The 12,593-nt window shown below is 40.3% G+C and overlaps 1 protein-coding gene across 1 annotated transcript in view; it reads right to left on the bottom strand.

The window, feature by feature from the left end:
* The window catches only part of LOC309392194 (chloride channel protein C-like), a gene marked incomplete at its 5' end in the record, with an annotated part of 87,013 nt that overhangs the window by 23,419 nt on the left and 51,001 nt on the right, over positions 1–12,593 (bottom strand). Inside the window, one exon of the mRNA XM_081953194.1 lies at positions 9,324–9,490. Within this exon, the coding sequence (XP_081809320.1) occupies positions 9,324–9,490 (167 nt within the window). The remainder of the gene's footprint in view (positions 1–9,323; positions 9,491–12,593) is intronic.

The raw sequence follows: 12,593 nt of genomic DNA, 5'->3' as shown, positions 1-12,593 counted from the left end.
GTCTATTCACTTTGTCATATGCTTTCTTTAAATTAAAATACAATAAATTTTATTTTTTGCAATCCTATTTTTCAATTATTTGAATAAATTTATGGTTAAAACACATTCAGAACTGAACTTTTTCTAGTAGATAGTCAACAAATAATTACCCTTTTCATTAATTCCCAGAGGCCCAATAACTTCTTTTCAGCTCAGTAACTTTAATATATTCTCTTATCTCGTTCTCACCCATCCATTCATGCTCTTTAACAGAATAGTTTTTCCCTGGATCCCATTCATCCAGAATGTTGCATAATTTCCATAAATTCACTCAGAATAAGGCTGAATAAATCATAACTGGCCAAGACAAACATGTCTAGTGACACTGTAAATAATGAATTAAGAAAGGCTCCAACAGTCAACCATAAACCAGAAAAATGTGACATGATCTAATCAAACACATGTTAAAGCACCATAACAAATATAAAAGCTATCTCAATTATTCATAAGCAATTAAAATATAGCAACAAGACAGTGGCGATTAGAAGTTAAACAAAGAGGCTTTAAGTATATATTGGAAACCAAGCTTAGCACTTGGGGAGGTCATTCTACAATCTAGGTCTCAGAGAAATGGTATTATCTGAACCTCTCCAGCTTTCCCATTATGCCAATAGATATGGAATAGGATTCTGGCTGCTAATATTAAATATCAGACAGAAAAGAGGGGGAGAAAGGAATCACATTGTTATTATTCCTAAAATACAACAGATCTTTGCATTTATAAATAGACCTCAGTTTAAAAAATAATAATAAGCCAGCTCCATCGGTGTCTGCATTATCACAGTGGGATGATCTGGTTGTTTTTAAGCAGAAAACCTCAGTAATTTCTTTTGTCTGCCAGCTGGTGACTAGATATTGGAACAGCCTTAACTAATTAGTAGATTGTCCCATCCAATAACTAGATTCACTGTGTCTACCACCTGCAAACTACCGCATCTGAGATCAATGAACTTCTTTCTGGCACATAGAAATGATTCAACCTCTGTTTTTCTCTCTCAGCAGGAAGTCAGTTGCTCTCTGCATATTATCTATAATAGCCCCCAAAAAGAATGGAGGATACATAAGCAGTCCATAAGCCTGAAACAAAATATATGAACTCCATATGTTGCTCTCTTGAGCTTTGTTCTGCAAAATAGACATGGAAGAGATTTTATTTCATGAAGCTTATCAGAAATAGGAAACTTAGAAATCAGTATAGTAGGAGGGAGTGTTTTAATACAACACAAATACCCATAAAGAATAACAGTTTTGGCTACAGCATCTGCTGAGCTTTTGCTGGTGTATTGTTCAAGTACTAAGAAAGAATGTTCTTGTCGTACATTACTGGATTAGGTAAAAAGTAGACATGAAACCCCACAGGCAGAAGAAAAGAGGATATAGGGTTTAATGTATTATGTGAAGGATGGTCTAGATAGGCAGATCCCAAACCAAAGATAGGGCTTCCGCAAGTGGTCTGTGGAAATTAATTAATGAATTAATTAGTTAAATAAATTGTATCATGAACAACCTAAAGTATAATATGAAATAGTGATGCTAATCTTCATGCAGTTTCTTTTATCATTCATGTTAGATACTAGCTTCAGCTATAGCGGTTTCCACCAAGGTCCTCTATTCCGGCAGGAACAGAGGTTTAATCTCATTGGTCGAAGGATCTGACAGCTCCCTATAAAAGGACTGCTGTCAGACTCAACCTTCACTGGATTGTACATAGTTGCTACTGAGTTAATAAAGAGCTGTTGTTACCATTAGCCTGTGTGTGCCTTTCCATTACCCGATCCAACAATTCATTTCAGTTATATGTATATACATGTGTACTGCTATATGCTCTTGATATATTCCATGATGGAAAAGTAGAGAAAATTGCTATTATGCTACTGATATTAAATTGCGTTCTAAAGTGTATTGTAAAATGTTTTCTTTTACCTGGAGAATGTAACTATTAATAACTTTAATAAATAAGATGTGGGGTTTTTTAAAAATGTTGTTAACTTGAATTGTACTCTGCTCTTCAATAGGATTTATAGGGCAATTCATCATCCTATTAGAATCATCAAAATTTAAAACTGATTGTCATATGATTGTTCAACAAGCAACTTCTAGGATTTACTATATCACAATTAAAATATGGGTATTCTAGCGGGCATTTCTTCTGTCTTATTTTTCATCTTTAATCTCATGAGATTGCCAAAATGTACAACCTCGTACCTCAGATCTACACACTTCTCTCAAACTCACTGGGAAAAAAATACCCAAATCACCCTAGAAAAATTGGAATTATTTCAGACATAATTTACATTGAACTTTCAGGTGACAGATTCCCACCTAAAATGTTTCAAAGTAATTTTTCTATGCACTAATTCCATCAATTATAAATATGCATACATTCCAATTTTCAAAGTCCATATTACATTGTGGAAGAGGAAATTTGACAAGTATGCAATAAAATCAACTATTCAATATAATGCCATCCTGTTTTTATTTAAAACAATGTGCAATGGCTACAGCAGGCTACAGAATTCTTGGCTTCAGCTTTATCAGCTCATCAGCGGTATTATGTGGTATGGCAGGCAGAAATCTCCAGTGAAAGCTTTGACAGAAGTAATGTTAAACTAGAACAGACTAAGCATCAGACTGACTCAAGTCTTTAACTGACCTTATCGCATTAAAGTGCTAGATGTAAGATATTTTCTCTTGAAGTGTACAGGGGTTTATAAAAGCAAGAAGCTCTGCCAAGTTGTGGATGTGTTCAAGAACTCTTGCCCTTATTAAAAGGCACTTCTTGGCACCTAGCAACTCTGAGCATTCCAGCCTGCTAGTTTATAGCTAGTAATGCAACATAAGTAGAAGTCAAAGAGCATCCTTTTTACTTACATTCATCTCAATCAGCCAAAATTTAAAACATAAAAGCCCATGTGATCAGAAATAAATATTTGCACACAAAAGTGAATAACTACACTATGCAATAAGAAAAACAGCCTTTCTTGTTCATTGTTTATTAATGGAAAGCATACTCAACATTTGAGACTTTCAATCTGGGGAATCAGTCAAACTTGGCTGAAAACAAACCACGATGAATACATTGCCTTTTTCTCATCTCAGAGTACAAAGAAAGAGCAGTTCAATGTATATCTATTCCACAAAAGAGCAGAGAGACAGAAGAACATACATATATGTTCCTATTCCTCCTCAAAAAAAAAGGAGTGCCATCATTCATTACATTCTAAGTCACTTTTAATTATAACACTGAGCCATTGTGGACCCGCTCCCGGATGGAGGACCTGGTAGCCGCATGGAATAGTGCGGCCGCCGGGGGCCTTAGACCGGGTTGCGCCTTTGCGGCCTCTCCTGTGGCAACGAACCACCCTGGCTCCTTGGTTTACCGAGGAGCTAAGGGCGATGAAACGCCACAAGAGACGCCTGGAGAGCAGATGGAGATCCTCCCGTTCCGAATTTGACCGAACACAGGTAAGAACCTACCTAAGGACATACCTTGTGGCATTAAGTGGCCAAACGCCGACATTGTGCCGCTCTTATTGCGTCCGCAGACAACCGCCCTGCCGCCCTGTTTCGGGTGACCCGCTCCCTCCTGTCACAGAGGCCGCGGGAAGCCCCCTTGCAGGGCAGGGCAGAGGAATTTGGGGGATATCTGCAGGATAAAATCGCTCAAATCCAAAGGGAATGGGTCCCCCTCAGTGATCTAGGGGGGACGTCCGAGGCAAGTCTTGAGAGACCATTCTGGGAGGAGTTTGACTCTGTTGCCACCGATGATTTGGACAGGTTGCGTGGGCGACTGCGAGCCACCACATGTTTATTGGACCTGTGTCCCTCCTGGCTTGTACTGGCATCCTGGGAGGTTACACGAGGCTGGCTCTTGGGACTAGTGAACGCTTCGTTGAGTGAGGGGTCCCTACCGGCCACCTTGAAAGAGGCGGTTGTGAGACCCTTACTCAAGAAGCCTTCTCTGGACCCAACTGAGCTAGCTAATTATCGTCCCATCTCCAACCTTCCCTTCTTAGCGAAGGTTGTAGAGAGTGTGGTGGCCCAACAGTTCCCACGTCACCTGGAGGAAACTGATTATCTAGACCCACGCCAGTCCGGCTTCCGACCCGGGCACAGCACAGAGACGGCCTTGGTCGCGTTGGTAGATGATCTCTGGAGGGCCAGAGATAGGGGCTGTTCCTCTATCGTGGTCCTATTAGATCTCTCAGCGGCTTTTGATACCATCGACCATGGTATCCTATTGCGCCGGCTGGAGGGGCTGGGGGTAAGGGGCACCGTTTTGCGGTGGTTCTGCTCCTACCTCTCCGACCGGACGCAATGTGTGTTGGCAGGGGAGCAGAAGTCGACCCTGAGGCCGCTCACTTGTGGGGTGCCGCAGGGATCGGTCCTCTCGCCCCTCCTGTTCAACACATATATGAAGCCGCTGGGTGAGATCATCCGTGGTTTTGGGGTGGGATACCATATGTATGCTGACGATACGCAGCTGTACATCTCCACCCCGAACCACCCCAACGAGGCCGTCGAAATGATGTCCCGGTGTTTGGAAGCCGTACGGGTCTGGATGGGAGACAACAGACTTAAGCTCAACCCCTCCAAGATGGAGTGGCTGTGGCTACCGGACCCCCGGTTCAACCAGTGGATTCCATAGCTGGCCATTGGGGGAGAGCAACTGGCCCCCGTGGAGCGGGTGCGCAATTTGGGCGTCCTCCTAGATGCCCGGCTGTCTATGGATGACCATGTGGCAGCCGTGGCAAGGGGGGCGTTCCACCAGGTTCGCCTGGTGCGCCAATTGCGCCCCCTATCGGACCGGGATGCCCTTCGCACAGTCACTCATGCGCTGGTGACGTCCCGCCTGGACTACTGCAATGCTCTCTACATGGGGCTCCCCTTGAGATGCACCCGGGGACTACAGTTGGTCCAGAATGCAGCCGCGCGGGCAATTATGGGGAGTACGAGATACTCCCATGTAACACCTCTCCTGCGCAAGCTGCACTGGCTTCCTGTGGTCTACCGGGTGCGTTTCAAGGTATTGATTACCATCTTTAAAGCGCTCCATGGTACAGGACCTAGTTACCTGCGGGATCGCATCCTGCCCCATACATCCCTGCGACCAATTCGCTCACACAGAGAGGGACTCCTCCGGGTGCCGTCCACTAAGCAGTGCCAGAGGGTGGCGCCCAGGAGTAGGGCCTTCTCTGTGATGGGCCCAGCCCTCTGGAATGACCTCCCCCCCGACATTAGGACAACTACTGATCTCCGCTCCTTCTGCAAGAAACTCAAGACCCACCTGTTCCAACTAGCCGGCCTGGCTTAATTAGAACTTTATTCTCTAATCCCCCTGGCAATTTTAAATTGTAAATTCTAAATTTTAGGGTATTTTAATTGTTTTTAACTTTATTGTTACTGTCTTTTAACTCTGTGGCTATTGTTATTTATGAACTGTAAAATGTTTTTTATGTATATACCTCCTCCTGTGCCATATGCTTGTGTATTTAATTGTACGCCGCCCCGAGTCCCTTCGTGGAGAGGGAGCGACTTATAAATTGAATAAATAAATAAATATGTGATTATAAAAAATATGGAAATAGGACAAGATACTATTCAAGGCCAATAAAGTCTTGGCCAATCAGTTATAGCCTTCTAACTGAGAGCTGCAACCCATTGGAATTTGTTACAGAGGACCTGAATATAGGACTTGAGTGAATGGTCTTATATTGGGACAGGCAATAGACCTACTGAATAAGTGAACTTGAACAGCTTGCTGCTTGGTAGAGCATATTGCCATTGATGGAAGATAAGAAAAGGTCTATGAGTTTGCGGTCACTTGAAATTGGGCACCAAGAGTGAGATTGGGGACATATTCCCCCCTTTCCTCCCAATGTATCATCTTGGCCCTAATCATCTGCCATGGGCTTACCTAGAAATGTCTCCAGTAGTAACCAGATTGTCCCCAACTGTGGTGGGACAGAGAGTTGTTGCCATCTAGATTTGAAAAAGTAGGGGTAGATGGCTTGCAATATTATGTTGTAGGAATAATTCTTAATATTGTATGTTTGAATGAATGGTACTATTGTATACTGAAGGGAGACCCAGTGAAAGGTATTTCCAACAGCAGGCTCTGTGTGCATTCTGGTTGGGTTGAAGACTCCCATTTAGTTATATGGGCATGGCGGTATTAGGTAGCCTCAGCAAGATTTGGGCATAGATAGTTATATCTTTGAGGCTAAGGCAAAGCACACTAGATTGGCCACTGAAGGAGTAGAAAAACCTCCAATATCATAGAGATCTTGATTTCTGACCCACCCTGAGGCACCATCCTAAGAGTCAGATGGCTAATTTGCTGGGTTACTTTGCCTCAAGGTTCTTAATGTAAGTGATGCCAGGTCTTTTTGCCATTAAACTACTACTGCAGTTGTTGGCACCAGAGAGCATGTCAGAAGAAAATTGGCCCCTTTCAAAGATGTGAAGGGAGGAGGTGAAAGAGAGAGAGAGAGAGGGAGAGGAAGCTTTCAAGCCACTGGTCACCTGGCTTGGCAACTACCTGGACTACTTCTTTCAATTTTCTAAGAAATATGAAAGATATAAGAAAAGTGTTTTGTCATTGCCTTCTTTGTAGAAGTGAGTGAGAGTAAATAGTCCAAAGTTATGTATCTGGCTTTATACCTAAGGTACAACTAACCATCTCCCTGTTCCTAACCTGGTATCTTAACCACTACACCAAACTAACTCTCTTAGAAAGTATTAGTGGGATCAAAAAAGTGGTGGGATTCACATTTTTTTTACTACCAGTTCTGTGGGCGTGGCTTGGTGGGCATGGCAGGCTTGGTGGGCATGCTGAACATTTCATCAAAACCTTGTATCCTTTATCAATTATTTCCATTTTTAATTATAAATACGAAAATCAATAATGCCATTTTTCCACTAGCATATGTACGGAAAGACTTGTTAAACACTTATTTCAAAAATATTTTCAAGACAAAAGACAAAAAAGACAAAAAAGATAAGTATAAAAAGTGGAGGGGGGGGCATAACGAAGGCAGAATATCAGCAAATAGCCCAAGCCTGTAAAGATGAAGTGAAGAAAGCTAAGGCTCACAATGAAGAAAGGCTTACCACAAAAGTAAAAAATAACAAAAAAAGATTCTTCCAACATGTTAAAAACAAGAAAAAAGTTAAGGAAACAATTGGTCCATTGCTGGGAGAAAGTGGCAAGAAGGTGACAAGCAACAGGGAGAAAGCAGAACTATTTAACTCATGTTTTGCATCTGTCTTTACACAAAGGGATAAAACAGTCCAAACTATAAAAAACAGCACCACAAAAATCAGATTAGGAACACAAGTCGAAATAGGGAAGAAAATGGTAAGTGAGCACCTGTCTACCCTAGACAAGTTCAAATCACCAGGACTGGATGGATTGCACCCCAGGGTTCTGAAGGAACTGGCAGACGAGATATCAGAACCACTGAACTATATCTTTCAGAGATCCTGGAGCACCGGGGAACTGCCAAAGGACTGGAAAAGAGCTGATGTGGTTCCCATCTTCAAAAAAGGGAAAAAAACAGATCCAGGAAACTACAGACCTATCAGCCTGACCCTAATACCAGGAAAGATTCTGGGAAAGATAATCAAGCAATGAATTAGCGAACACCTAGAAGCAAACAAAGTAATAGCCAAAAGCCAACATGGGTTTGTCAAAAACAGATCATGCCAGACTAATCTTATTGCATTCTTTGATAATGTGACAAAATTAGTGGACCAGAGGAATGCCGTCGATATACTTTATTTGGACTTCAGTAAGGCATTTGATAAGGTAGACCATAACCTACTACTAGATAAAGTAGAAGAATGTGGTTTGGACAGCAGCACCACCAGATAGATTCGTACCCCAAGGTTCTGTTTTGGGCCCAGTACTCTTCAACATCTTCATCAATGATTTGGATGAGGGAATAAATGGGGAACTCATCAAATTTTCAGATGACACCAAGCTGGCAAGAATAGCCAACACTCCAGAACATAGACTAAAGATACAGAAGGATCTTGACAAACTTAAACATTGGGCACTATCTAATAAAATGAAATTCAATGGTGAAAAGAGTAAGGTTCTACATTTAGGCAACAAAAATGAAATGCACAGGTACAGTATAGGTGGTACCTTGCCCAACAGTAGTCAGTGTGAAAGGGATCTTGGAGTCTAGTGGACAACCATTTAAATATGAACCAGCAGTGTGCAGCAGCTGCCAAAAAATCCAACACAGTTCTAGGCTGAATAAACAGAGGGATAGAATCAAGATCACGTGAAGTGTTAATACCACTTTATAATGCCTTGGTAAGGCCACACTTGGAATACTGCATTCAGTTTTGGTCACCACGATGTAGAAAAGATGTGGAGACTCTAGAAAGAGTGCAGAGAAGAGCAACAAAGATGATTAGGGGACTGGAGACTAAAACATATGAAGAACGGTTGCAGGAACTGGGTATGTCCAGTTTAATAGAAAGAAGGACTAGGGGAGACATGATAGCAGTGTTCCAATATCTTAGGGGTTGCCACAAAGAAGAGGGAGTCAAACTATTCTCCAAGGAACCTGAGGGTAGAACAAGAAGCAATGGGTGGAAACTAATCAAGGAGAGAAGCAACTTAGAACTGAGGAGAAATTTCCTGATAGTTAGAACAATTAATCAGTGGAACAGCTTGCCTTCTAGAAGTTTTGAATGCTCCAACAGGGGAAGTCTTTAAGATGTTGGATAGCCATTTGTCAGAAATGGTATAGGGTTTCCTGCCTAGGCAGGGGGTTGGACTAGAAGACCTCCAAGGTCCCTTCCATCTCTGCTATTGTATTGTATTGCATTGTAAATTAATTCTAAAAATATAAAGAATGTTAAAGCTAAGATATTAGTGAGTCTTAAATTCAATAGCCATATGTGCCATATTGGTCTTCCATACAGATGCTTGTTAAATATTTACTGTTCTCATTCATTGTTGTCTCCAAATGGCCTATTTTTTCTGCAACTTTTTTCCATGTTTCCACCCACCCAATGTTATTGACAGTAATTATATACAGTATTGCACACATATATCCCAAAATATTTTTGACACTATTATAATTTAAATTAAATATGTTTCAGCTCTACAACAAATTTCAGATCAGAAGTCACACAAAATGTCATCTGATGTTTAATGCTGAAAACACGACTGAGTAAGGCACACCACCCATTGTATGGTCATTTGATCCACCACTTTCCCAGATTTCATTTAAAATGTATGTTTGGGGGGGGGAAACACTCACCCATTTTTATTCTGGTAAACAAATGGTTCAACATCTAGATATGGTATGCTTTTTAATTTCAGTAAAGAACTGTACAAAGACATGTTAAACCAGTCGCCAACCATTTTTGCTAACATGACAGCCAGCATGATGAGTAACAAGGATTGTACATCGTTTGTGATTTCTACCTAAATGTGGAGAGAAAAGAAAGAATATATTACTAGAAAATAAATGTATCAATGATATCAATAGCCTTATATAACCCTTAGTTATAATTACAATGCAGTCTTTAAATAATTATTACCATTAAATGAACTATGTCATCCGGAGATAGAATATGGCACATAGTAATTTTTTACATCATATTTCTTTTCTGATGATTTTCTGCCTGACAACGTATTGTTTTATTTAATTCTATAGAGAAGCCTGCAAATTGTACCTTTGACCTTTCACTTGAACAGCATGCCCTCTACACTGAGCATGGCTGGCAAAGTAGGAAGATATCACTGAATAGTTCAACTCCAGCAACCACTCTAGATAGTGTCTCCAATGACTTGTTTCTACCTATAAAAGTGATAGATACTTTTTCAAACTTTGTGTTAAAATTAGTCAATTACAGCTACAAGGCTGGTTCCCCTCTTTATTATTTCAGTGTGCATGAATCAATTCATTGGCAGTAGCATCACCAACTATCAGAGATAATCTGCTGCTATCAAATAGGAACTCTTAAACCAGTGTAGACTTCATTAGGAAAGTGCTGTGAGCAATATCATCTAAGTTGCAACATCTTAATAGTAAATGGAGGATAGAATGTGGGAAGGCAAAGAAAGCAAGAATTAGAAATGGAGAGATAATTTTTCCCTGGGCTATTGTCTCAGGTAAAATCATCTCATAAACTTCAGTTTTATCCATGGGCAGAAAAACATATAGTTATTTCTCTTGGGTAATATTCTTCTATAAAACAAAGAGGAACTTTGGATGATCTAAATTTCCCTGAAATTAGAACAAAGTAAAGAATGAAATCAATCTTCCCACACCATTGCCATCCTAATCCCAATCAGGAGAGCCATCGCTGGCTTTCATTGTTCATAAAAAGAAAAATAAACAGTGAGAGATCCTATTCTAATGCTCCCATCAGATTTGCTTTGTGGCATGCATGACTTTGAAGCTTAAAACCATATTTAGGTGAAAAACTAACATTTTTATTAATAGCTTTAGATGCTATTCAATAAAATAACCATGCACCTTTATGATACTAGGTACATAACAATTTATTAGGCTCAAGGAACTGAGAAAAAACATGATGAATAATTGCTCAGAGAAGTTTCTTTATTCCTGTTAACCCATAGACAGGAATCTTGCCAAACTAAAGCACACTCTGCATAATTATCACACATATCCTGTGAAGATTTAGGAAGGATCTTTCCTAGGCCTCTTTCTGCATGCCAAGGACTGATTTGCCTCTTAGCTGTTTGGGAAAGACGCCCTCCCTCCTGCAAGAACATGCAACTGTTACAATTCTGGAATTATATCTTAATTCACAGCAACCCTATTAAATAGAAAAAGTAAAACTAGTATGATGATATGACATTGGTTTAACCCCCCTCCCAATGCTTACCCAGAATCTTAATACAATTCTCTCCGATATAGTATTCTACTATGGATTTTAGTCATCCAGAGGAAAAACCAGAAAATAGTGTGTTCAACTAAATGTCCTTAAAATGTATACATAATCAGGAGTTGTGCCTTCTCAAGCTTCCTGATAAACAAATGATTCAAAGTATATTCAATATGCATTCCAAAAAATAAATCAGATTTAGTAGTGAATGCATGCAACAACAAAAAGGAATTAAAATAACCTACATTTGAAAATGCCATAGAGAATCCTTGCATAGGATTTTCTGACCTTCTCTACAGTATTACTTCTTGAATATGCATTTCTATGCACATTCAATAGACAAAGGCTGATTGTACATGATGTTAAGTCCTATTTGACATAGCCGTGTGGATTTTTAAAAAATAAGGATGGGACAAATTGATCAGGGATTTTATTGCATAGAGAAGGGGATTTAATCTTTTCTTCCTGTACTGCAATCTTAATCAGTCAAGTTCCTTTTGGAAATGAAAGGTTAATTTCTTTTCACTAAATAACAATTATTGGGGGGGATTTCAACCAAGTCTGCAGGGCTAATAGAATAATCTAATTATCCCTTCTCTCAGGGCCTATAATAATTCTATATGCATCTTCTTACCTGTCAACAACTTCTTCAGCTTCAACCTCAATAATACACAAGCAAACAATCAATACAAATTCAAGGTAAAAAGCTCCAAACTCGATTGCAGAAAATACAACTTCACCAACAGAGTGGTCAAAACCCAGCTGGTTACATCCTCAAACCATCACAGCTTCAACCTTAAACTGTCTACTGTGGACCTCACCCCATTCCTAAGAGATCCGTAAAGGAGACATGCATAAGCGCCCCAGCATGCCTACCATCCCTGTCCTACTGTCCCCATTTATTTGTATTCATTTCCTTTGTTTCTGCCCATGTTCATCCTTATATCTACTATCTTGTACATGTTTGACAAACTAAATAAATAAAATAAAATCTTCCCAATCTTAGTCTCAGTTTTCAAGTGCCTATACCAAATGTTTAATTGGGATTCTCATTGTTTTAAAATTATGTCCTGGTGCTTCTTTTTTTCCCCCTCCAAGCATACCATCTTTTTTTTTAAAGTACAAACATTTTTCTGGACAGGAATCCCAAACCCATAAAAATTTGAAGAAACTAGTTAAAGCAACTTTTGGAAGCACATTAGTAGTGGTGGCATTGCAGTAGTCAGGAGGAAGCAGGGGTTTACTAGTGCCTCCCTCCTACAGTAGCTGGGAAAGATACTGCAAAATATCCGTTCCCACCTCACTCCAGGGCAAAGATACTGCAAAATCTCCATTCCCACCCCACTCTGGGGCCAACCAGAGGTGGTATTTGCCGGTTCTCCGAACTACTCAAAATTTCCGCTACCTGTTCTCCAGAACCTGGGTCACCCCTGGTCTTGCCCCTTCCTGCCCTCTGATAAGCAGAAATGAGGCAAGACAAAATGGCCAGTAAGCATGCAGACAGCATTTTGGAGCTCGAGCGTGACCGAGATTGCTCGAGATTTTATTCTTGCCTGGACAAAGAGAGATTTTACTTCCTTTACCAAAACATAATATATAAAAGCTAAATTGACTGAACAAACCCTGATTTATCAAAGAAAGGGTTGATCTGAGAAGCTGTTCCAAACCCTTTT

This window comes from Natrix helvetica, assembly GCF_964273705.1.
Source record: "Natrix helvetica genome assembly, chromosome: 4".
In the NCBI taxonomy this organism is placed as follows: Eukaryota; Metazoa; Chordata; class Lepidosauria; order Squamata; family Natricidae; genus Natrix; species Natrix helvetica.
This window is presented reverse-complemented; position numbering and strand designations above follow the sequence as displayed.